A 26631-nucleotide genomic window follows, 5' to 3' on the forward strand; every position below is an offset into this window, starting at 1 on the left:
TTGCACTATTTCCATTAAAAATTGTAAAGTATTTCTATATAAAGTTGCTGAGGTAACAAGGAAAAATAGAATAGCTTTTCATTCCTCAATGTTATATTGAATTTGTCTATGAGAAAGCAATCAGATACATCTTTGCCTATGTTAAAGATTCAAAAATATGAAAAAATAGCTTGAAATAGGAAATACTAAAATATGTGTTTTCCTTAACATAGTGTTAAACACCTATTCAGCTTTTTGACAAAAACATGCCTGGCAGCAGCCCATTTTTGAGATGATTTTAAGAACAGAATTTTGGACCCTGTGGAGGAGTTTTGTGATCAATCAGATCGTAGCATACAGTTCCTGTTAAGGATGGCAGAACTTATTCAAAGAAACCAATTCCGCAAAGTAAGTTACTTCATTTGGAGAGACAGAGGTACTAGAATCAGAAAAGAGCTATTGGGACCTGGGAGACTCTAGCAGGCACCTATGGGTTACAGCAAAGTAGCTAATGGATGTTGGACTGTTTGTGCTTTGTTGATGAATGTTTGTCCAAATGCAAATGATGTCTGAGGACGTTCTGGGTTAGATGTACTGTTCTTCCTGCTTGGGGAAATCAGCCAGCAGTACACTCCTGTACTGTCTGTTTTAGAAGTCCTGTGCACTTCAGTCTGGTCATACAAGGGAACAGACAGACCATTCCTGATGTAAAACTGAGTGAAAAATATGATTCATTAAAAATTTTAGGATAATGTCCCATTAATTAGGGGAGCGAAAGAGAGAATACAGTACAGCGATTACACCTGGTACAGTGTAATGTATTATGGGGTGAGAGTTGATGGTACGAGAGAATCAATGCATACAAACATCCAGCCATAGTTCCTTGAAAAACTGAGAGATTCTCGTATTAAATAAATACGAGACCCCATAAAGAAATTGGAGAAGACAATAAATTTACTAGGATACAGTCTGACTGAGTCAGAAAGACACAGGGAAGAGAACTAGAATAATTCTAAGATGTCTGAGTTTGACATAAATGTGATTTACACCAGAAAAAAATGGAGATGGCTTGTCTCAAGCAGAAGTGATCCTTCCAATCATATGAATTATGGTCATCTAAGCAGGGACATAAAGGAAAAAGACTACATTTCTCAGCGAGTGAGTTCTTGACTAATCACAAAAACCAAGGCTTTAAACAGGTAAATATATCACAACATTACAACACATCTGGGCATCTCACAACAAAAAGAGTAAAGGCAAGTTTTTCAAAAAAAATGAATGTGAGTGAACAATTTCTGCGTCATAAATACGATTTGACCTCAAAAGGGATAACTCATATAACTAAGTTAGTTTTTCAATTAACTTTATTTTGGATTTCCTGTGTATTTAGATCTCAAAGTGAAATTGCATTTTGAACTATTGCTGGTGAGCAAAGATCTGCAAACTAAATCTACTGTGATTCACAACACAGAGGTGCTGTAAAAGGAGCTGGGTAGGCAAAACTGACTAAGATTAGGGCTCTGCTTCAACTTTCTGTTCAGTGTTCAGAACAGCATGACGTCACCTGCCTTATGAATAGTGGAGACTCATTCACCATTTTGACAGCAGTGCTAGATAAAACACGCTGGATAGGAACCCCTGGAAATCAACAAATTGAAAAGCTGATGAAAGACACTCATAAATTTTAGATGGCCTTTGATAACCTTAGGGACAGGAAATCAATTACTCTTATTATTTGATACATGACTCTCTGTAATAAGTGAGTATACAACATTTTGAAGGCTGTAGTTCAAAAGGTTTGGTGACTGCCTAAAATTCAATATCAAAGGATTGACTTCTAGGGTATCATCTGTTGGAATGATTAAATTTTTCCCTTCCCATTGTTGATTCCAAAATGAGCATGGGTACTAACTTTTCAGTCTTTGGTTTAAAATCATGATTTAATTATTCAAGTCCTGTTAAAGATGAAAACTCCTGTCCCCTAGATATCTACAAGTAAAAAAAAATCAAGATGATGTTCTGGAGGTTTCTGAGGATTTCCCCACATACCCCTGTACTTTCTGGCTCACAAGGCCAAAATAAGTCAAATTGCAATGTTCTAGCCCCAAGGGAGAATGAGAATTAATTATGTCAATTAGTCAACTTCTTACAAGCACTTGTTTGATAGTTTGAGGGAAGGTGGCTTTCTGCTTGCACAAACAAGAAGAGCATAAGCAATCCTTAATCACAGAAAAAGCAGATGAAATAAAGGTCACATATTTTCAGTTTGTGAAGGTAAACTACGATTAGAGTAATTGCTTTTAATATATTTTTACCTTAAAAATTCTGAGCCTTGATTACTACTGGCCTTTCCCCAAACAGAAGGGGAGGCTTTTAAGCTGTACATCCTATATAGCATGAGATCACATCGACAGGTTCTGTTAGCACTCACCAGTCACTGCTTGCTTTCTCAGCAGAGAAATAGCAGCAGAAAGAGGTGGTGGGGTCAGAGTTCATGCATTTTCTTCCCCTTTTAGGAGCTGGCAAAGCAGGAGAGATATGCCAAGGCGAACATGTCCAGCTTACTGATCAGCTCAGAGCGAGTTTCACAGCAGTGTAGAGGGTAAGGCTTGGCGAGTGACTATATCCTGGGTTTCTTTGTGATGGTTTTTGTCCAGAGAGTGCTATGGTGTATAAAGAGTGAAATTTAATGTCTATTTCCTTCACTCCTTACTCCTAAATGGGTGTATTTGGAAGCAGTAAAAAGGAGCATCGTGGTGATTAATTCCTTTTACTTAGCTCACCCGTTTAAAAGAGAAGAGATAGGTTATTGCTTCTCTGCTCTGGTATATGACCTAAAAATCTTTGAAGTTTAGGTGTGTTTTTAACACTATGTATTAGATGTATTAGATGTATGTATGTATTAGAAGTGTCAGTCTTAACATGCTTCTGATTTTTATCTCTAGAGGAAATGCAGATTTTCCTGGTTTAGCCAAAGCAGCGGTGAGTACAGCAGAAGATTTCTCTTTGTGGTTAGGCCACAATCCTATGTGCTCTAATACAGACCCCGCTGGAGATCATCAGCAACTTCCAGGGATTTGTGTGATAAGACCACTGAAAGAGTGAGGCTTTACACGGCAAAGTTTGCCTTCGGGGAATCTAAATTTTCAGGGAACCTCATTAGGTTTTCTACGTCTTTTGTAATAAATCTTTTTGAAGAAAGAGCAGGGTATGCAGCAAAAGCAAGGTCCTTTGGCTTAAATGAGAACAGAATCGATTTCCTGAAACATAGTCCATCTTCCTGAGACTGGGAACACACATTCAGTAGCTGAAAACCTTAGAGTGTGTGTCACTGAAGGTCTAATAGTTTAACCGCCTTTCATTTGCATCCAGAATGTTTCAATTAATTGATGACAGGAATGAGAATTTGCAGTGGCCATTCAAGTACTTTTGCAAAGACATAAGATGGACAGTTATGTGTAGTGAATTGGGGCTCATAGCCTGCTGGTGAAGTCAGGGCTACTGAATTGTACCATTCTGTTGTGCATTCTATACAATAATAGCACTCATTTTAATCTATTTTTAAAATAGCCCACCTCAAAATAAAGTCTTTTCTTCTTTTATCTTAATGTGTTTCATGTTGAAAAAAGGGAAAATTTAAATTGCATGCCAAATTTATCCAAGGGAACGAAATGAGGTAATTAATGAAACTGAACTCTTATGCAGAGCAAACTAACCAACACACCAGCCAAGCAAGCTGAAACTAATGTATGACTGTGCAGTCAAACAATGTATCAGAAAGTAGGAATACTTAAAAGTAAACATCTCAGTGCTTTGTTTTCAATATATTGGTCTTTAAATAGAAAATTTATATATAATTTTCAAAGATCAAACTGATCAAAACAAGAATTCTGAAATCTGAAGCATCTTTCATGCACAAGAGTGGATCATTTAGCTAGCCAGTGCAAATGTCTGTCACTTCGGTAAACAAAGCAAAAGGTCATAGCAAATTGACATATGGAGAACTGTCCATAAGCTAGGAGGTTATAGTTTGGCATTGAATTTCAGAGCTATATGCAAACAGTAAAATAAATTCAGAGTTGAGCTACATGCAAAAACCAGAATATTCAGGAGCTACGGGCAGGTCTGCTGGCTACAGAATCCATTTGCCTCCAGTCCTTATCCAAGTCCCATTTCTTTAACTTATTTTCCCTAGTCATCGCTCTTTCATCCTTCACAAGCTTTTTTACCTCTCTGCACTGTAATACAGTTAATTCCTGCTTCTCTGGGCCGTGTCGCTTCTATCATAGGAGTAGTAAAAACAAAGGAGAGATTATCTGTCTGCTTTGAGTGGCATGTAGATGCAATTTCAAAGGAGATTACTCACAAACCTGGAAGCAATCTGCTCAGTAATGATGGGCTGCCTGAAGACCTCGCCTTTGTTCAGAGCTTGTGAGACTGTACCTTTAGTCCTGCATACAGTTAATGCTCCCCAGTACGAGACAGACACTGACAGACTGAAATAAGACCAGCAAAGGGGCATCAGATTAGTTAGAGGGACAGGACGTATGAGGAGAGGCAGAAGCTGTTCAGCCCTAAAGAGAGAAGGCAAAGGAGAGTTATAATTGCTGTCTACAGCTACCTAATGGGAGGATGTAGTGAAGGCAGGTCCGGTGTCCTACAGGCACACTGTGGAAGGACAAGAGAAAATAAGTATGAGTTGGAACATGAGTATCTGTTCCGAAAAGCTTCCAGACTGACTAAAAGCTTGTGTACGTATAATTTTTGTAGCTATGACAACGCCCATTTAGAAGCCTAGACAGAAGGAATATAAATATTTATTGAAGACATGTTTATCTTGCTTATAATAATATTGCATATTCTTATAAATTCCCAAGAAGAGACTGTACTTGTACAAGTACCATGCTATCTTGTACCCTGCATCCATCCTATGGGAAGCCACATCCTAATGAATTAATGTAATGACACAGAAATACTTGCAATTACATACACAGACCTCTCAAAATAAAAATTAGTGAGTAAAATACAATTTGGCTTCTTGAGCAACGGCAAAGAGCATCAGAAAAAACCAGTTTTCACCCATCAGGGGAATAAATTGTAACAAGTCGTAATTCAGTCTTAGGTGGGAGAAGCAGTAAGACCCTGGAGATAGAATGAAGATGTGTCTCTCTCTGTCCGGAGAGATGAGGAGTAGTTAATAAGCATCCAAGAGAGAAGAGCTGCAAAGTGAGCTACTATCCTCATTCCAAGTGGGATCAGTTTTATCAAGTGCAAGTGCTGATTCTGTGGTTTTAATGTGGGATAGATTCTTATCATTAGTTAGTTAGTTAGCATAGTAAGTTTATAAATACTAACTCTGGGCTTAGAGGTATTTACAGTAATCTGTGATCAAAAATGTTTTAAATCCAATGTTTTAAGTGATCAGACAGTATTTTCAAAGGCTGTTATTCTGAAAAACAGTATTTGCTATTTTTTAAAAAGTGTGCCGACTCCAACATATGCTGCTTATAAAGCTTCAATGTTCTGTAATTATATTAGATACAGTAGCTAAATCAGTATTTCTAACTGCATATTTGTAAATCTATTTGGCAACCAGGGAAAAAGTTTATCTGTCAACCAATTATTATCGGATCATTAAATTTTCTTTCAAAGCAAAAGTTTGGTTATACTGAAATGTGTAGAGCGCTGCAGAGGTACCCGGCATACTCAGCTTCATCTTGCTTAGGTACATTTATTTTTCAATAATTCCTCAAACATGCCTTTCACTGCAACCTTGTTTCTTGTGAGGATTAGTGAAATCTGCATAGGATGAATCTTCAATGGTAAGATATTAAACATTGAATAAGTGACTACAGCTTGCATCCTGTATGTGGATTAACGCTTAGCCCTTTTACGATTTTTAGCTCTCCTAAATTTATTGGCTCTATTTCATCTCAAAGTATGTGAGTATACATACATACATATATATATTTATATATATATACACTCCTTACTTTTTTTTAATATATGTATACACACATGCATACACTTTATGTTTTATATCTATAGTCTATTTCCTCCCCTAAAGTATATTCTTCTCATGGCAGGTCCATCTTGTCCTATATAGGATATTTCATGCCCACAATGCGTTTGCAGTGACCCCTGAGGTAGCAACGTCAATGCCAGTGTAGTTATACTGTGCAGCACAGCTGGGGATTCTATCAGAGATACAAGAGGAATCCTAAAATCATTCTAGCTGCAGTAGCTCCATATTGCATGTAATCTCATTAGCCTGGGTCTTAGCTCTTCTGACAGAGAAGTAATGAATCTATTTCAAGAACTAGGCTGGTTGATGTTTTGACATCCCTGTACCAAGATCTTTTGTGCAAAGATTTTAGATGAATTTAATATCAAATGGATGGGAGATTCTTATTTGGTAGAAGATACTACCCAAAATCCAGACAGCAATCAGTACTTGCCACGTTGTAAAAATCTGAGAACAGGTTTTCTCCTGGTATAAAACGGAGTAGCTAAAACCGTGGTGAAAATATCCAAAAGTGATAAGTGTAAAATAACATTTTTAATGGAGTAAAGGATATTTTTTTTTCTAATACCTAATGCAACATTGCTGTGTTTTAGTGCACTATATTTAGTTAACATATCTTTTGACATTACTAAGCCATTGGTCATGTAGGTTTTTTCTTTTAATACTGTAACTGTCTTCAGCTGTTCAATTTAAATAGTGGCTACATGCTGGATGGGAAATAACATTCCTTCCTTTCATTTAAAACATGCAGGTAACAGGTTTCATTAAATTATTTTTCTGCATTGTTCTTATTTAAGCACAGTACCATCCAGAGGGCATCATATTTACTCTGAACATTCTGAAATGTTCTTGTCATTTAAGATTTTTCCCTTTCAGGATTCTCTAGTCCTTATTTTGACAGTCTGATAGAAGTATATCAGTCCTACATCTATTGTATTCTCTGTCTCTTTTCAGAAACAGGTCAGGTACTACTGTACTCTAAGAACAAGCACTTCCCCCCACCGCCTTAGATTTTTTTGTCTCCTTCCTTTTCTTTTCTGTGTGGGTGCTTGCATTCACTGGGCTGTTTGCCAAGACCTCTTTCCTTTCTATGTTGCAGTGGAAAACAGGATCTTCATCCTTTCCCCCTACCACACTGAAGGAGAGCTTTTACTTTTTGGTCTGAAGCTCTGCATCTAGAGTTTGCTTTAGAGAGCAAGTAGTGCTTGCTCAGAGCTCTGGAGGTTGGGTGAACCACTAAGCTGAGCGTGCAGCACAAGTCACACAGTGTGTATTTGGGGAGAGAAAGGTGTTAAGACCAACTTCCCAAGGGAAAAGTGGAATCTCCTATTTCATGCCAGCTTCCCTGACATCAAAATCAATGACTCGGGCTGAAATCTCGTATGTGAACTCTTTATTCTCCTTTTGACCAGTCTGAGCAAACAGACCATCCAGCACTTAGCTTGTGCACCTGAGAAACAGCCCCTGAGGTACTTAGTACTCATGTCACACCAACCTGGAGTCTGACTTTTGGCCTTCATGGTCCAAAGTCATGAGGGTAATTCAGCTTTTATTTGAATGTTCCTCAGGTATCTAAAGGCAGAAAGAAAACAGGACAGGCTGAGTTTTGCTCTCCTGTGAAATCATAATTTGGCAGTCAGGGTTGCACAGCTGAGAAAAGAGAGAAGTGGCAAAAAGAATAAGAGCAAACAAATGCTGAGTGATATATTTTGGCTTTTGCATTGTTTTCTCTTCTCTGGAGGAGGCAAATAGCGTACCCAAGAAAGCATTTCTGCCATTGTTGATATGAGGCTACAGATCTGTATGGAATACTTAAAAATGCATAAATTCCTCACTAATTACATCTTAAACAAACGTTTAATATAATTTCAGATTTCACTTCATCATACTAATGAGCTGCAAACAACTGTCCTTTGACCCAAAGCTTATAGCCCCTGGCAATTTCCTTTCTACTTAGCACATCATGATGTCTTTAGATGACATTTTTACAGTATGACATAGTTAATAATTTGGTCTTTTAAAAGAAAATGAAATAGAGAATATTATTCTAGGGAGTTAAAAATTATCAGGATTATGCTGCCTATGACGGGTTTAATGACACAGAAAGAGAAGCATCTCTTGTGACTTTCGAATGCAGAATTTCATGACAAATATATTGATTTCTTTTTGTTTCCACTCCAACTTTTTACTTATAAAAATATTATGCCACTATCAAAAGAAGATAGACATTGGAATTACCTACTCAGTTATAGGGGTAAACTTGCAAATACTTTGACCTCTTCTGGTATGGTTCTATGTGTTCACAGGACTGAAAGAAATTATTTAATACTCATAAATTTAGGAAATTATTTTTTTTTTTTTTAAATGTACTAGAAATAACCTCAAAGTCTACAATAAAAATGCTAATGGCAGGCAAAAATTCAAGGTTTTTCTCCTTCATTCTGCACCTAATTTTTTCCCTCCCTCTTAAGATACATAAGTAAGCAAGCCTCACTTGCAGGATCTCAGCAGCTCAGAGTTTTTCATGTATTTACTTTCCCAATACACAATGATCAATTACCTCATCATTAAAAAGAATTATACTCTAATGAATCCACAAAAGCAGTATTGAAAAGTTAAAGAATTTGTTTATACCTTCATAGTACAGAACTGATCAGAATGCAGTTCTCCAGCTACCTTCCAGCTAGGTCATGAATTATGTTAATCTTGCTTTTTCTATGCCCACAAGTTGTGCATTCTGTGGTACACATTAACACATTTTCTGCAGGTGTGGTGGAGTGCACTTCCTCTGAGTGCCAGTCCATAACGCAGGTGTAAGGGCACTCCACTGGAAGAACGAGACATGGAGCTGAATCTCCTTAAATTAAGACATCGAACACTCTTCAGGGAGTAAGCTTGTTACAGCTCAGAGTCTAAATACCCCTGGGCTGCATAGGCGCTTCACTTGACTCTTGTGCATTTGACTAGAGAATAAATAAATGGTTATAATTTATTTTACTGAAGCTTCTAGGCTTTAAAGTCCATTTCTGGATCTAGTGGTATTAATTTAAAGGCAATACATCGTTTCATAATCAACATGTTTCACAGACTAAGACAACAAAACGGAGCAGGATAATACAAATTATAAGATAGATTGGAGCAAAGGGCTGGAAATTCATCGATAAGAACTTTCTCCAGACCGGTCTAAAGTTCACAGTCAAAAGAAGAAAATCTTTCTGTTGCTATCTGTACGTTCTGTTTCAGGTTCTTCAGCTTTGTATGATCCAATTTAACCAGATGTAGCATCATAGTACCTGTATCATACTATTCCTCCCAGTGGAAATAGTCAAATGATTATAATTAATCTAACAATTAAGTACTTTGTTGAACTGGGACTTAAACAGAGGAGCCAGGGAACAGCTGAAGGCAAAATAGAGCCTATGCATTTTAATCTTCTCTTTCTCCCCATGAATACTTCACAGGACATGATACATTGTTTTGAAATAACCTGCATTTTAAGCATGGTTCGCCCCATAATCTGTATCACACACTTGGCAGTCTATGTAACTTTGATAATGGAAGATAAATTACTGCAGAACACCAAAATGTTTATTATGCTTTTCACTGGCTTCAACTAAATCCGTGTTTTGTAATGGATTTAGGCATATGGAACTACAGCCCAGAGGCTGAAATAACAGCTTGGTTTTTGTAGGGCTTACAGATCATAGAAAGCATGTTGTCGATGTGTCTTCAAAATGACCTTTTGATGGGAAGAGAAAGAATGGAACTACATGCTCAGTGAATACATACTGCACACTCGATTGTAATTACTAGAGGAACTGGTCTGAGCAAGAATATATTAGCAGATAATGTTAATTATTTAAGAAAGAACAACAGAATAAATTTGCATGTAGATGATATATATGGAAAGCAAGGGTACTGAATCTATGTAATACAGTACCTGAAGCAATCACATTTGTTTTATGGACATGCAAAACTGATGAACAAGAAGGTGACTTTTTACTGCAGATGCACTTCAGGCATTAATTCATTAACAATACAGGAATGAATAATAAATACTTGAAATAAGCTGTGCTTCTTGTATCTGTCTCTAATGAGGATATACTTAAAAGTAACTTGCAAATGGGAAGTCTTGTGTGAAATAAAGTTCTTAAGTAAAATTAATAATATCTTCAATGAACTGGCAAAAATATTTTTCTCAGAAATAATCACAGGGATTTGCAGAAGATATTTACTAATGAACTCATACACACTAGAAACAAAAAATGCTTTTTCTCATCTGTTGAATGTAAGAAAGATAGCATAAGAAAACTTTATGACTTGGAACACACCTGGTTTTAAAGCTAATTTATCTATAAAATTCTCCATTCCTTCAAGATCAATGGAGTCCTAATTACTTCATAATACACACAGGACAACACAGCTGTCAAAGGCGTATACAAGAGTTTCTATTTCTCACTCTGAGTCTGACTTCTGAGTGGGGAGCTTCTTAGAGGGCATTCTCTTAACGGTATCTTTAGTGCAAGGTTAAACCCTCTACAAGGTAAAAGAAACCAAACAACTCTCTAATAATTCATGCATCATCACCTTGCTTTTGATTATCTCATTCCAGACAGAAAGTATTTCTATCTGAAACCAAAAACTTTTATTGAAACCTATTTTTTTCCACTGAAACCACTCTTTAGCATGCTTAGCTGTCAAATCCCCACTCAAAGAGAAGTGGCATGTGGAGTGAATACTCATTTCTCTTAGCCCTTTGACGAATTCTGACTCTTTTGGCCAGTGAATGCCCAGATCTGGATACATTCCTCAACCCTGTCCCAACCTCCTGTTAGCACAGGACTCCAAGCTACACATTCACTTCCAAGGGAAATATCTATGGGCACGTGGGCCAAAAATGATCCATGGGAAATGAGCAGGCCACCGCGTGCCTAGCTAGGCAGAATGACCAAAGGGCTAATGTCAGAATGGGCCACTGTGACAGTCGCCAGTCATGAACATGCATGACTATGAACACAAACTTACCTTTTCTTTTTCTTTGTGTGTATAGGACTTAGTATGGCCTGCACCATGCATTTGGGTTAAAGTCTAACTCCCTGGTGGACAGACTATATCTCATAAGTCAGGTAAGAGTGAAACTACATGAGCAGCACTGTATTCAGTGTTGTCTTGCCTTCCCAGGCTTCTAAACTTCTTGTGCTTAAGAATAAACAATACGTGTTTCAGAATAAACAATGAATAAGTGAATAAGCAAAGACTTTTGATCCTTTGCTTTACCACCAGTCTGCCCCTGAGGGTTGTTCCTACCTGAAACATGAACTCCCTGCCAGTGAAGCTTGAGATGAGCATACCTAAGTAGCTGTAGGCTTGCAAGGGCTGGTGCGATCTGTGTGGATAGACCATGAAGTTTTGCTAGTAAAGAAGGATGCCATACATACTAGTAAAGAAGGATGGCATACATAAGAACTCAGCAGTGTGCTTGAGGGTGTAGGTTTGTAATTCTAAGTTTCAGTCAGGATAGAAAACTTCCTGTTTCTTAATGCTTTTTCATTTTGTGGAACAAACTTGTATGAACTATGAAGGAGTTTCTTTTGGGATCATAGTTACTTTGCACACATACCACATATAACTAAATTATTCCCTATCTTCGTTATTAAGAGCCAACTATTGTATTATTTATTCATCATTTTAATGCATTCTCATAGGATACCCATGAGATCAGGAAGAACTATTAGTTTTCCTGGGCACAGAAAGACTAAAAGTCACATATAACGGAGTACTGATTTGAAATCTCTAGGAATCTAGATCCATCTGACTTGCTCAAAAGTTTAGGAAGGAAAGACAATGAGGGAGATGAAGTTTCAGTCCTACTCTTCTTGACAGCCTCCTTGAGTTCTAGAAGAGTGGAGCTGTAACACTGGTCTCTTTTTTCTTCCTTGCTCCAATTGTGAATGTGCCTTATTCACATTTTTCTTCAATATGCCCCTACCCCCTGCCTCTTATGCCCTTTCCCTTATCCCTCCTGTTCCCAGTTGCCAAGTTGCTAGTTCTCCTTTAATGTCATATTAGACATTGGGCTTCCACTTCCCCAAGGAGAGACATCTGAATCATATGCAATTCTGGTGAGATGCATAGGTAGAGCACTTATAAAGATCTCTTCTGAAATCTGTATTTTAAAATTCTGATGTTTTATCACTATCAGCACACTTTGAAAAGATGGCAATGATTATTGCTATACAGACTTTGAATTTTTAGCATTCTGGTTCTGGAAGAATATTTAGAAAGGCTCTCAGCTGCTCTTGTTACCAACACAGCAGTTATGAATGTTATTTAAGAAACAGTGAATATGAGCTGATATGTTCCTTAGTAAGAAAATAGGAAACATAAACCTTTAATTATGACTAAAAGGCCTGTATCTACACCTAGAAAAAACCTCAGATCTGCACTCTCTTTTCTTCCAAATGTGTTATATGAACAATAATATAAAAGACTCCCACCAAAACCAACCAGATCCCATTATTAGGATCCTACAAGCTCAGGATACTTTCTGGGTATGAGTTTAAGGATGCGTGTTAGTTCCTGTTCCATTCAAAGATAATCTGCTACATAAATAGCTTAATATGACATGGGTCATCTGTTTTAATTATTATTGTTACATCCTTTATTCCCTGAGTTTGTATGGTGGCAATTCCTGAGTCTTACTGTGACGAATACCTCTTGTAACTTTGAAGAATCCCAGGATACTATGCTTTGAATAGTTCATAAGAGTTAAGTTTTGAAATAGTGACTTTTTGAGACTGCTTCACATTTTTAATAACTCCAAAGCTTTCATTAAAAAGAATTATAAAATCCAATATTTTTGTAAGAACGGTGTACTGACATACAGACTTGGAAAATATCTTGCACTTGGCATGCAATAAATCTGCTTTTTCAGGTTTGTTGACCATATTAAACCTTTCCCACTGTAGAAGGGAAAATAATAATTGAATTTGGTCTTACTACAACAGAGGCATTAATTCATTGATTATTTGAAATCAGTTAGAGATATACACTTGACAGAATGTTCATTGTATTTCCTTCACTTTTATTTCCTCCATTTCAAAAGCCATGTTTTCCTTTCTTTTCCACAACATGGTAAGGAATAGGGAGCAAGGAATACAACGGAGATTTTAATACAGACTACAGCCTGGAAAACATGGAAGTAGGGGTGGGGTTTTTTACAATATTGTCTTTTTCATTCTATGAATGAAGCGAAGAAAGAACTGGTACTGTTTTTGGAGAATGTAAGAGGGAAAACATGAATTTCTTCCAATGATTAGGCATATTAATGGACCTTGTTTTCTGCCAACAGATAACTTGAGTCTTTAGTGCCTGTTAAAGATTTGTCTATCTATTCTGAAACTACAAAGAAAGTTGCTTTTAATTCAATACATATATTTGAAAATGAAATTTAGGAAAAGTTTTCCTAAGTGTCCTCATTTTGATAGGTTTTCCACCTGGTGCAGTACTAGCAAAACATGAAGCAAACTTTATATGCAAAGATTAAATATTCAGTCCAAATACTAACATTAAGTGTTGATTTTCTTCCAATTTTAATGCAGCCGGAAGCTGACAATGAAGTCCAAACTAAGCTCTTATGTTACTGGTGTAATAAAAATGATAATTTTCTTTGCAGCAACAATTAATGATAGATACAATATTATTTTCTGAAATCAAAAATTTGAGCCAATTTGGCTCAGGAATATTTGTACCAACTTTATGATTACAATGAGTCTGCAAGCCTGTAAATGGAGGAGCAGAGTTTCAACAAAATTCACATTTTATTCTGAAAGAAAATTACATCTCATGGTGTAAATACTCTGAACTGATAGAGCAGGTGATCTTCTCCTTGAGATAAATAACCATGGCCACTCAATAACAACCAAAGATAAGAAGGAGAAAGCAATACTGCAACCACATTACAGAAAGACACTTGATGATAATGTATTTTTGCAGGCATAAAACAAGTCTTTAACAGTAGAGAGTTATCATTATAAATAGATAGATACGGCTTCAATTCTAGCTTTGCTATACTCCTGGCTGCAGTACAAACCTGTTGTAAGATGCATTTTGACAACTTTAATTTTTGTTTTAGTTATATATGCTTTTTCTTCATTTCTTTTCTTAAAATCCAGGGTACTGATGCCAATAAAAAGAGATGGATTCACAGGCAGCTATGAGAATGTGAATGGTTTTCAAAGCAGTAGACAGAAAAGGGGGGGAGGATTTTACAAATAAAGATAATATGAGTTGGAATATAATCCCTATATAACAAAAAAAATCTGGTACAGGTAAAAGAGTAAGAAGTTGCAACTGAATCTCTTCAGACCCACAAAAGTGTGTATGTAAAAGTTCAGAAAAGTTTTCAATGGAGTTGTACACCTTTACTTTCTTCTCATAATGTTTATTCCTCCCCAAATTTCAAGTTTCTGAAAGAAAAAAAAAAATCTTGGATAATGTAGACAGAAAATTGACAAAGCCTGTATTGTAATTACCTTTTCCAGATTGATTTCATAGGCCTCACAAAAAATAAGCATTTTCAGTCAGATCAGAATGTTTACTCTGCCCAAACTGTCCCTCTGAGAAGATTTTGTCGCAGATTCTGCTACCACAGATTCCCTCTCCCTCTTTTATAGAAAAAGGAAATTGAAGGAAAATTGAAAGTTCACAAAGGTAGACTGATAGGGAAGATAGGAAAACTACCTAATCCTAAACATGAAATGTTTTTATCATTGCACTCTTTGCTACAGTTTTGCCATATAGAAACTGCGATTTAAAGAAGGGAGAAGTTAATTGTACAGAACAGAACGGTATATTGCAAAATGTCATATATTTGCATCTTGTAAGGGATTGATTGGGTGGAATAAATGTTGAAACTGAAAGTCAGCTAAGTGCTTAGTCTTTCCCATTGTTCCCTGCTGCTCCTTATTGTTAATTCTTGTTCAATATTTGTGTTTGAATAAAGTGCTTTTTTTCACAATCTAAAATTTCTAGTTTCTATTAGTACTTAAATTTATGTCCAAAATGTCATCTACTATTCTGTACTGCAGACATGAACTACACACAAAACAGGCCATCTTCATCATAGCAGCCCTGGGTTGTATAAAATTTTTAATAAAATTACTCTTATTTTCAATAAAAAATAATCACATATTCAAACAAATACCATGTAAAGACAGCTGCTTCCCCGCTGAATGGTCTCCAGCAGCAACATAGGCACTAAAAGGGCTGGATTGGTGTTGGACGGATCTCAGTAGCAGCTGTGCGGTGAAAAGAGAATGACCCATAGGTAATGCGGCTTTCTGGGAAAAACTGAAGGAGCGCAGAAAATGCTCTCCTTGCTCCAGCTTTCTCCCTCTTCGGCTGCATGGTGCAGATTCTCTAACAAATAGGCATCTGTTGAAGGTATCTTCAAGGGAGATTGTTACAAGGGCAGCAGTCCGCTTTCCGCTTGTGGGAAGGAAACCCTGCATGATGAGTGCCTTTCTGCACATAAATCAGTCCAACACTCCCAGCACTTTTGTGCTGAATGACCATAAAGATGAACAACAACATGAAAAATGTGTTCTAGTCAATGCAAATCTGAAGAAATTCCGCATATATCAAAGGAACTATTTCATTTATTTCAGTTTAATTTAAACATTGGCAATACTACAATCTTATCTTTTGCAATATGTCTTTGTAAATTAGTATGCTTATTAATAAAAATTGAGCATATGACTTTGATGGAGAATGATGTTTTTATACTACACACTTTTTTGTTATTGGTTTCTCTGGGTTATTAATTATGATATCCAGATGTAAAGAGTAGGGAACCTCCCAAATCAGGTGTGAGTACATCTTCATTTTGCATCAGAATAGTAATCTGAAGATGGCATTTTTGCACAATGTTTGTTAACCCCAAAACCATAACAATGCATAGTTCTTTACTACATCTTAAAACAAAGACGCTGAAAGCAATCATGATCAGGCTGAGCAGTGAAGCTATAAAGCCACTGCTCTGTATTTACAAAGTGTTCAACCCATGTGACAATGTAACTGCCACCAGCAGTGATGAGCAAAAGCAAAATCTTATGCTTGTATTAAAAAATCTAATATTTGTAAGAATAATGTTTAAGAGTTCTCATCAATACTTTTAGAAAGTTTAGTGCTTACATTACTGCTTGAAATTAAACTTTTTTTCTAATAAAACTCTAATTAAAAGATATGTGTACAGAAAACGGTAAGTATGGCAGGCATTTTGTTTATTGTAATAAACATGTTAGCAAAGCGTCACTGTCATAGTTTGAAAGTAAAGCAAAATCACATACATTCCTTTGGCATTTGTAATAAACACTGGGAGAAAAGAAGTAGCATTTCTGTATTTTGTAATGCTGCAACACCCAGCATACATCGCTGGTCAGTCCAGAAATATCTCCTGCACTAGCTGTAAGAAATTTTTTCTGTCTGTGTACTGATCTCCCTTTGTTTGTGTGACTGTGTTATGAATGTCTCTTGTGCATAGAGGTATGCACAAGCAAAACCTGAAGGCTGAATTACTTGTGTTTCGGTATCAATGAAAAAATCTACAAGTAATGCCTTGATGTCTTTGACAACCTACCTTATTGATTTCCTTAAAACCAATGCTACACATAGTATGAAGTTACCTAAGTAAATAAAATATTGGATAAAATTACAAAGGAAAGTAAGTTTGCTTTTTGGCTCACCTATAGCACTGTACTGCCTTTGACATTTTGATCGTTACTAGTACCTCTCAAAGCAGCTGCAAAGTACATGGAGAAAATTAAAAAAATACAGAAAATTATTTACAGTCACTACAGACCTGAATTATTTTCAATGTGGTGATTGACTGCTGACAATTTCTGCACTCTCCTGAGTTATCCAGAAATAAATCAACTAAACACTCCAGTTTTGTCTTTTCTTCCTTTTTTTTTTTTTTTTTTTAACAATTATTTAAGAAACAATACCAAATAACGTGTTACAGTAAGCATAGAGGCACTTCTATATTGGAGACACTGGTGTTCAGATACTGATCATTTGGTAGTTTATTCCAGTTCATAAAAGTGGGACTAACAGGGAGTTTCCTCCACAGATTTTTTCCCCCATATACCCTCCGACAAAACTGAAAGCTGACATTTGTATGGAGGTTGGCATCTTTGAAGTAGTATATCTGGGGGAGAATGATCCCTGTGACCCGAGTGGTAAATGGAGCCAGGGCAAAAGTCCAGTCTGACTTCCAAAGGCTGTTCCTGTGATTTGAAGGCTGATACTGACGAGCCTCAATGCAGGCCAAAACCAGCTGCCTCTTCCCCAGGCTTTTTTTGAACATGCAGTTATTCCCTAGAGGGAAGTGGCAGCTGATGGAGGCCTTCAAGCCCTTGTGGAGGGCCCTCGCCATAGTTCCCCCTCATTTAGCATTTCACCGTGCAGTTGGGATTTGCTGGTTGCCCTGCGCAAGTGGTCAAACACAAAAGAGAATTTGTCCTGAGGGTCAAAGAAACGGTTTGCCCCTAAGTTGTTGTAGTGGGTCAGTAGCACGGTGTGCCTGTTTATTTGGATGGGAGTGAATTTGTTCTTGTTGTGACAGGCCCCAACATGGGGCAGCCTCCTGCCTCACCACCTTGTCGTCTTGGACCATAGCAGAGCAACCTGGCCGAGCTCCCCAGGAGGACAGTGGTGCAGTAGCCTACAAATGAGGGACACCTTCTCCGGCTCATGCAGCTCCTGCCTCACGCCCATGCTGGGAATGAGGGCTATCCGAAGGGCAGGAGACTGCAGAAGAGGGGAGGGCACTTGGGCCACTTTGTGCTGGAGGGAAAAGGCACAAGATGGCAGTTCGGGGGCGGGGGGGGGAAGGCGTGCAGGGAGTGGTGGTGGGAAGGTGGGAAGGGACCTGTCCTGTGCCGAGGGCCCGCGGCCCGTGACGTCACAGTGTTACTGGGGCAACACTGGTCAGGGAGCCAAGGTTGGTGGCTGTGCTGAGAGGGTGCAGAGGTGCTAGTGTAGCGAAAGAGCCCTGCTGGGAACAGGAGCAAGCCAAGGTGGTGTCCTGCCAAACGCTGCCAACACCACAGCAGTGAAGACACCGGAGCAGGCAAAGCGGAGCAGCCATGGAAGAGAACAGATATCCTCCTCCTGCTCTACCTCCTCCTCATTTTTGTGCTCCACCTCCTCCTCCTCTCCTCTCCCTGCTCTTTGACAACTCCCCCTGTATACTTCTTTTCCCTCAGGCCTGGGTCCGGCCTGGGCACACATGGACCCCTCAGCTGGGTGGCAGGGGAGGGCCTGGGGCAGCCAATTCAGTCTGGTTTGGCCTGGTCCAGCTGGGGCCGATTGAGGCCGGCTGGGTGGGTCCAATGCTGGGTGCACTCACCTCGTTGATGCTTGTTGTTGGCACTCCTCTTCCTGTCATTTCCCACAGCTGCTGAATCCTCTTGGCCTCTCCACATTTACCTCCTCTCACTGGGCCCTTTTTTTCACCCTGATCACCCCTTGTTTTCCTTCCCACCCTCCCCATCTTTTTCTGTGGCCCTTTTTGTCACCTTTGCCCTAAGAGTCTCTGGGCATGGAGCAAAAATGTCTTCCTACGTGCCTCAGAGCCTGCTGCACTCAGAAATCAGGACAAGGACGTTCTAGAGTGTGAGAAAAGCAAAGGGCTAGCTTTTTAGGTTTAAAAAAATTAAAATTCTCTCCCTTCTCCTACAAGGCAATGACATGGGCCAGAAGTTTCCTTAACCTGATCTCTCATACATGGTTTTTGTCCACCATTCAGAATGAGTTCAGGACTGGGAAGATTGATTTAGACAGCACAATGAAGCTGCTTGAAAAACTGCAAATGCCTTTTGATTTCATACATGTAAAACACGTTTTCAAGGTGAGGAATATGTAGATTAAGCAATTAAATACGTTTAGAAGTCCAGTTACAAAAGTGTCTTATATTTCATGACTTTTTAAAATTAATTTTTTGAGCAGTTAATTTCACGCTAATCTGGTGTGCAAAATCAGCAAATAATTTGCTTCATCCAGGTCTTTTGCTTCTGTGTAAAGTAGATAACTGAATGGTTGCATTAGAATCGTAGGATCATTTAGGTTGGAAAAGACCTATAAGATCATCAAGTCTAACCATTAACATAACACTGCCAAGTCCACGACTAAACCATGTCCCCAAGTGCCACATCTATATGTCTTTTAAATACTTCCAGGGATGGTGACTCAACCCTTTCCCTGGGCAGCCTGTTCCAGTGCTTGATAACCCTTTTGGTGATGAAATTTTTCCTAATATCCAATCTAAACTTCCCCTGGCACAACTTGAGGCCATTTCCTCTTGTCCTATTGCTTGTTACTTGGGAGAAGAGACTGACACCCAAGTAACACCATCTCGTCATCACACCAAAATAGTGTAGGTTGATGGAAAATATGTAGGTCTTGCTTCCCTACTTTTGTGTAACACGGCCTCACTTGAGAAAAATGAAAACACCCTCATTTCATCCCATCCAGCTGCTTCTGTGATCAAGCTAATGAGCCCAGACATGCCTGTCTGGTGCTGGGCAGAGCCATTAGAGTGACTACTTAAATATCCTTTTGCCAGGAGGACCATATGGAGTTGTCTGATCTGCTTAGGCTTCAGGTCAACATAGGCTTTGGGTCAACATAGCAAACTTGTTCATTTGATTTTCCCCTGTATCTTTCCTCTGAAGTATTTAAAAGTTATACCTGAACAGATGGGAATTGCCCTCTAACCCCTGGGAAAGGATGTGGCCTTGAGACATGGCAACATTTAAGAGATTTCTATGAAGGTTACATGATACTGCTGGAAATTTCACTTACTAATATTTTAATTTAGTGTAGGTAAGCAGACTACCATCAAGTGGATGCAGCCCCAGTGAGCAAATACTGCAAAACTGAGCGCCTTTGGACATACTGGGTTTTTACATTCATCAAGTCCCCTCTACTAATTACTCAAAAGATGTATGATTTTTTTTTTTTTCTCTTAGCAGCTCGTTTTTTTACCGAAAATAGCTGTTTGGTAAAGCTGTTTTCCTAACGGAATGAAGCCAAGTGGTTAGATGCGTATGTGATTTCTTTGAGAATTTTGTAACCAGCTGGCTGATTCTGTACAGATTTGACAGAAGAGAATTAACTACAGCAAGTCAGAAACTTTTAGGTCATGTCATGCTGACAGGCAGGCAGTGGGAAGACATTAAGATTTCCACACTCTATCTGGTTCCTCTCTGATTGTTCTCTGCCTCGTTGAGACAAGGTAAAACCAGCAGTGTGAACTCAACCCTTGCTAAAGAGGCTGCCTGTGGTTTTTGAACTTCCACTGCATTGAGACAATTGCCAACCTTGAGAATCTCATGAGAACTTTAAACTATTTCTCATTGTTTCCTTTATGTTCCACCTACTTTGCTGACAGAAATTTGAGAGAGATGATCGATTGTGGGTAGAGAAGAGAGTAATTATTTGAGGAAGTGGCTTGCATAAAACAAGTCTGCTCTAGTTATATTTAACAATATAATATACTCAACAGTCTGATCTAGTTATTTGCAGCAGTACTGTTACATATTCTTTGCTATTTGAGAGAGATTTCAGTATATTCAGTAGTTTTGGGGCTTAAATTGTTGATCAGTTTAATAATATGTAGGAATGCAAAGCAGTCTGGAAGGAAATCTTCCTGGCGTCATTGTCAGCAACTATACCTCAATAGTTAATAGAATGATTATACATGACAAAAACAATTTTATAGAAAATGTAGTTTCTAAAGAATAATCTGCTTTTTTCTAGTCTATTCTTTTTTAATTTATTTTACTGTAATGCTCCTTTGAGCAATATCAGAATTATGAACATTAAGATTTTAAAGGAATATGACATTTTCATATATATTCCTCTCAAGAATGTCTTTGTCAAGATACTTCTTTTTCTGAATAGCAAATATTTTGTGTGCATTAATAAAAATAAGAACAATAAAAATCTACTAACAAATTTTTTAACATTTTTTTTGATATGGACCTGATTTTCATAACTTTAATTTGAAAAGCTCTCCCCAAGTATTGTCTATATTTCATCAAGAGGCAACTGAGACAGAAAATTTAATTTTTTGCCCAGCTTCACTTTGTGCCAATACCTGAGTGAACATCTCCCAAGTCCTGATAGATTGTTTAATTCCAAAATAAGTTGGTATTTTCTTTTACTATTTAAGTCGATTTGCTGTAGATTTTCTTAAAGAAGTTAAAAATCAGATTATCAACCTTAGATGTGTTATTTCTCGTAATGAAATGTGTATTATTAGCATTTGTATTGAATTATTTTCATGCTGGTGATTTTTGTTAAAAACGACCATTTCAATTTCCTCTTGCAAGCTCAAAGCAAATGTTTAAGTACTGATTTGTATAATTTTTTTCTAGAGTTCCTCATGAAATCTACTTTTTTGGTTATTTAATGTGTTCTTATGTTTATTGTACTTATTCAGGCCTCTCTTAGTAGGAATTGTACTGCATAGGAAGACGCTAGTAATGTTATCATTAAGCTTTTAGTTTTTATGGTAATTCTTCAAAACTAATCTAATTTAGTAGTAATCAAAAGCTTTCATGGAAGAGACTAGAGCTCAAGTAAGCCATTTCATGTTTGTGGACACTTTTGGGGAAGCTCTACTAACCATTGTAGATGCTGTGTTATCAGATGCTGAAATTGAGCCTCTTTGGTAGTCTCAGTTTAAGGAGCCAACAATTATGAATTTTGATCTGTTTACAGTGATAATCAATGAGGCAATGAATTGCCATACATTTATGATTTTTGCAATTTTGTCAGTAAATTTCCAAAGTTTCTCATTATTTTGGAACTTTTAAGAATAACACAAGCTAAAATGTTAGAAACATCTATATTTCATATGAAAAATTACATATTTTGTGTAGAAGATTTTAAAGGATACATAAAATTATTAAGCCTGAGAAAAAAGTAAATGGCAGAAATGGTAAAAAAAAGGTGTTATTCAACTCAAATTCTTTTGCCCTTTTGATTTTTCTGTTGGCTTTCATACTGAAAAACAGAAATTAATTAATGTACTAACATTTTGTAAGCTCTAGGAAAACAAGCTTACAGTTTAAGAATTCTGAAAGTGTGAATAATTAATCTGACTTAAACATTCTGGCTTGTTAAGAATAGAACACAATGTCATAGGTTATTATAAAGTATCTCATCTTCAGACTTTAATAGTGTTTCTTATTTGACGTATTGAAAGACTTGACTCATGATAATTTAGTGATCCTTATTTAATTTTTTAGATTACTGTGTGTTGTATATTGTATGCAAATTTAACTGACAGTATTTACAGTATGTTTTAAATTGCTGTTGGAGACCATATTTAATAGAATATTTAATATATTATATTATTTTCCACTTGATAGTTTTTATGCTGCAGACATATTTTACTGCATAACATTTTAGAGGTTTTATATAATGAGTTTTAACATTGCATACACATTATATAGAAATTTATTGTGATTACTTAGATGATAATAATGTCATATGGTACATTTTAATTTGTATAAAATATTTTAAACACACAAAGTCAAATCTAAAAGTTGCATATAAAAGCAGAAGGATAGAATTTGGTTATGCATTGCAGTCACTGTTGCCTGAGGTTTTCTCTATTGTTCTCGCTCTTATGATCAGTTATAATAGAGTGTTTTCTGTATATCTTTGTGTCATTGCATATCTTTTTATTGACTGGGGTTTCTTGTTGTGGTGTTTTTTTTTTTTTCTTTCAGAAAACAATTGACAAACGTAAGGCACGTACGATTAACATAGAAGACTTCAGGGCAATTTATCGAACTATTGTACACAGACTTGAATTTCATGAACTTTTCCGTGCTTACTCTTCAAACTGCAAAATTCTAACTGACACCGAGCTCACTGAATTTCTCAGAAGAGAACAATATGAAACTGAAGCTTGTGAAACAACTGCGTTAGAAATTATTTTGAAGTATGAACCCATTGAAGAAGGTATGCATAGTTTAAGTATTTGATTTCTAGCTCTTATTTATTGTGCTTCTGTCAGTCACTGTGTTTACAATTTTGAATATTCATCTGACTACGCAGATTGAACATTTTTAAGAAAACGTATGTGAACAATTATAATTATGTAAGTTGTATAATATCTTTTGTAAGCACTTGCTCAAAATGTTGAATTTTTGAAATTCAGATCTTTAAACATCATGACCATAATAATAGAAGACACCATTAATACAACACAATAAATTTACACAGCATATTGCTCAGTGGTAGCATATTACATTACCTATCAGATCCATCATTTTTACTCCTTGTTGTAACAGACTGGTTCAAAACCCACATGTAGATTGCTAAAACAAAACAGAATTTTCATACAGTAGATGAGCTAATATAAATTGCACTGAATCTTTCTAATGCCCACTGAAATATGTGAATGACCATTATTAGGAAGCCAGACTGAATTTTTTTTTGTTTTGCTAAGTGTTCAAAAACAATTTTGCTTAATTAATTAGAGGAATATAAATATTGGATTACAAAGTTAAAAAATACAAATTATGGTTTTTTAGCAGCTTGTCTGTTCAGCACAGGATATTTCTCTTAGAGGAAATCAACTATAATTAGCTTTGTTATTTTGCTTTTGTTCACAGTCTTTGATAGTGGGTGGAATTGATAACTGGTTAAGAAAAATAGACCCAAGAATGAGAAAATCTTCCTTTTGGGATAATAACCCTGGAATATCTATGCTGATCATTCCCACTGTGGTGGAACACACAAACTGGATCCCTCTTTCAAAAAGAAACGGGAGACATTTGGTGTTTCATTAAGAGTCACTCACTGTCCAGTAATAGCCACAAAACCTTCGATTCCTTACGCCATTACTCTCTGGGCTTACCTTTCAAATTTAAACATATTTTATTGAATATATTCTACTCTTTCTGAGAACAAATATATTTACTAATTAATTGTATAATAAGCTACCAGTTTAAAAGGTTTCTTCTGTTTTGAGTTACCGGTTTTGATGGGAAAGTTAATAGCTATAAAGCTGTTAAACAAAGAAGAATCTTTAGTCAGTTAGAAAACACATTTGTGAATATCCACTAAAGTTTCCATAGTTTTAATTTAATGTCTAGTTTAAATTTCAGATGCTGAGCCAAATTCTTGTTTATTTCTTCATCTGTGATAAAATTGTTTGTCTTGTAATTGGAAATAATCTTACTGAATGAAATAATATCTGTATTGTTCATGCTCCTTTGAGTGAACTAATACTCCCACTCAAACATATTTATTGGAAAGTTCCAGATACGGTGTTGTGATAGACCATTTTGTGTAACTGTCATTCTAAATTTGGTATAGAATATTCTACACCAGGATGATAGGTTGGTCTCATCTGCCATTCTTGTCCTGTGTAATACAGAAAGGGAAAAGGGCAGGTTTTTGACACTTGATTGACTGATTTGCTAATAGTAACGATTATCTGATAAACTTGGTAGCACTAGTATGTCAAGATTAAGATGAAAACAGTGACTAAATTTTATATATGACGTTGATAAGTTACTCTATAACATCTGGTGCATCCCTAACATTTGTGTGCAGAGAGAGAAGACTTTTCAATGCTATTGAGCCAGAAAACTGAATTAACTCTATGAGGGTACTGTAGGTAGTTCAGGAACAGTATGGAATACATTAATATTTCATTTTTATTGTACAATTTAAATGTCTAATAGCAAAATACTGCATTAACAGATTGTTTGACTGTGTGAGCTAAAGCTTGCACTTTTGGCTGAAGGAATTCTATTCTATGGAATTGATCATAAAATTGGGGAATATGTGATTGACACCTGACAATTGTGTCTCACTAACATTCAGATATCAGTTTTGTTCTTCACAAACATTTGATTATCTCTACATTTAATTACTAATTTTGAATAGAAATCTTGAATCATTACATGAGAAACAAGGCAACCAAATGCCCTTTATTCTTTTTAAGTGTGATACATATCGCTTTTTCAAAAAAAGTATTGCTCATTATTCAGTATTTGCATGGATAGGATTAGAGGCACAGTGAAGATCATTTACAGTGTAGTGCCACTCAAAGACTCTGCTCCTGTCTCTGTATTTTCCTGCCAGGCAGTACAAAACCAGGTCAAAACCACAATCCTGTCTTGAAAACATTGCTTACTTTGTAAATAACAATATAAGCTTGGTGCATGTGTCAGATAAAGGATTTGAGTAATCCAGAATGTATTTGTGAATTAAAAAAATGTCGTCAGTTTATTCCTAGGATATACATTCTTTTAAACTTGTTTTTTGTGTCTATATATGTGTGTGGCAGAGCAAGAGGGAGAGTATGCATTTGCAGGAGAGAACTTTTGATCCCAATGGCCAGCGTAAATCAAATTTAACAGAGCAGAGACCTCAGTCAAATTCCTAGAGATTTAATTAAAAAATCATGTGAAATAAGGTGACTTAAAAATCTCAGCTAAGATGATGGCTGAAGCTGGATTTATGAGACACAAGAATTCAGATGCATGAAGGAGTGTGTAAATACCTAGTTTTAGGAAAAGCTTTCTCCAGAAGAAGACAATTGATTATGAGGTACAAGCCCTTAGAAAACTGAACTGCAGCTCAGACAGATACTTTATTCCAGTATGCACTAATATGAGTTACAAATGTGACCCAGGTGGAAAATGGACTCCTTAGAATACAAACTCAAAGTAGAAAAGGAGTAACTGTGTTCTTACTTTAGCCAAGGAAATATCTCTGTCCTTACTGTTCTTGTAGAGTATAAATGTTTTAGTCTGACATTAAGTAGCCAAATTTCATAGTATGAAATACCACTCAATAATGTTTCTGCTTTGACTTTGTTATTATTTAGTACTTTTAACAATTATTGGAAGCTTCCTTCTTTCAATATAGCAGGGTAACACCTTTGTCTCTGATTGCAAGCATTTCTCATGAGCTGACTTCTAAAATTCCCAGCAGACCTATTTGTACCCATTTCAATACCCCTGGTAGCCAAGTAACACAAACATTTAATTACTAATTCGGCTATCAGGAAACAAAGAGGACACACATTTAAAAACAGGGAAAACACCTTTCTCCCTATTTCCTCAACTTCAGTTCAGGCTCTGCTCCTCGCCACTTCCCAGTGGCCACTTCAGTCCAGATGCCTCTTCTCCCACCTTGTCACAGCTGCAAGTTGTACTTAGTCCCTTCAGTAAAGAAACAGGCATTGCAGGAGGCTGTGGTCAATGCATGGTGATTTCTTTCTGTTGCTCCACCGTTGTCACACTTTTCTGCTGCTACCACTTCCTTCAAACTTGTTTTGTCTGCTTCAGTGTGGGTCCTCCCCTTAGGTCTCGGTCCCTTCAGGGTAGTAAACATCTTATGAAGCTTTAATTTTTTCTTTCCATAAAGAAAGAAAAATACTTTCGAAAAAGTTCCAAGATAAATAAGAAAGCAGAATGTAATGAACTCTGAAAAGCATAGGCATATAATATAATCCAAGTCTTTTAAATACTCAGGTTGTATACATAATTCCGCTCTGTTATGGCAGTATTTGTATATATGACAGAACT

At 36.8% G+C, this 26631-nt stretch overlaps 1 protein-coding gene across 1 annotated transcript in view; it reads left to right on the top strand.

The window, feature by feature from the left end:
• The first annotated feature begins 18153 nt into the window (after positions 1-18153).
• The window catches only part of PLCZ1 (phospholipase C zeta 1), a 53337-nt gene continuing 44859 nt past the window's right edge, over positions 18154-26631 (top strand). Inside the window, exons 1-3 of the mRNA XM_009958043.2 lie at positions 18154-18167; positions 18794-18917; positions 22810-23044. Coding sequence (XP_009956345.1) covers positions 18154-18167; positions 18794-18917; positions 22810-23044 — 373 coding nt within the window. The remainder of the gene's footprint in view (positions 18168-18793; positions 18918-22809; positions 23045-26631) is intronic.

This window comes from Leptosomus discolor, chromosome 1 (assembly GCF_034619465.1).
Source record: "Leptosomus discolor isolate bLepDis1 chromosome 1, bLepDis1.hap2, whole genome shotgun sequence".
Lineage (NCBI taxonomy): Eukaryota > Metazoa > Chordata > Aves > Leptosomiformes > Leptosomidae > Leptosomus > Leptosomus discolor.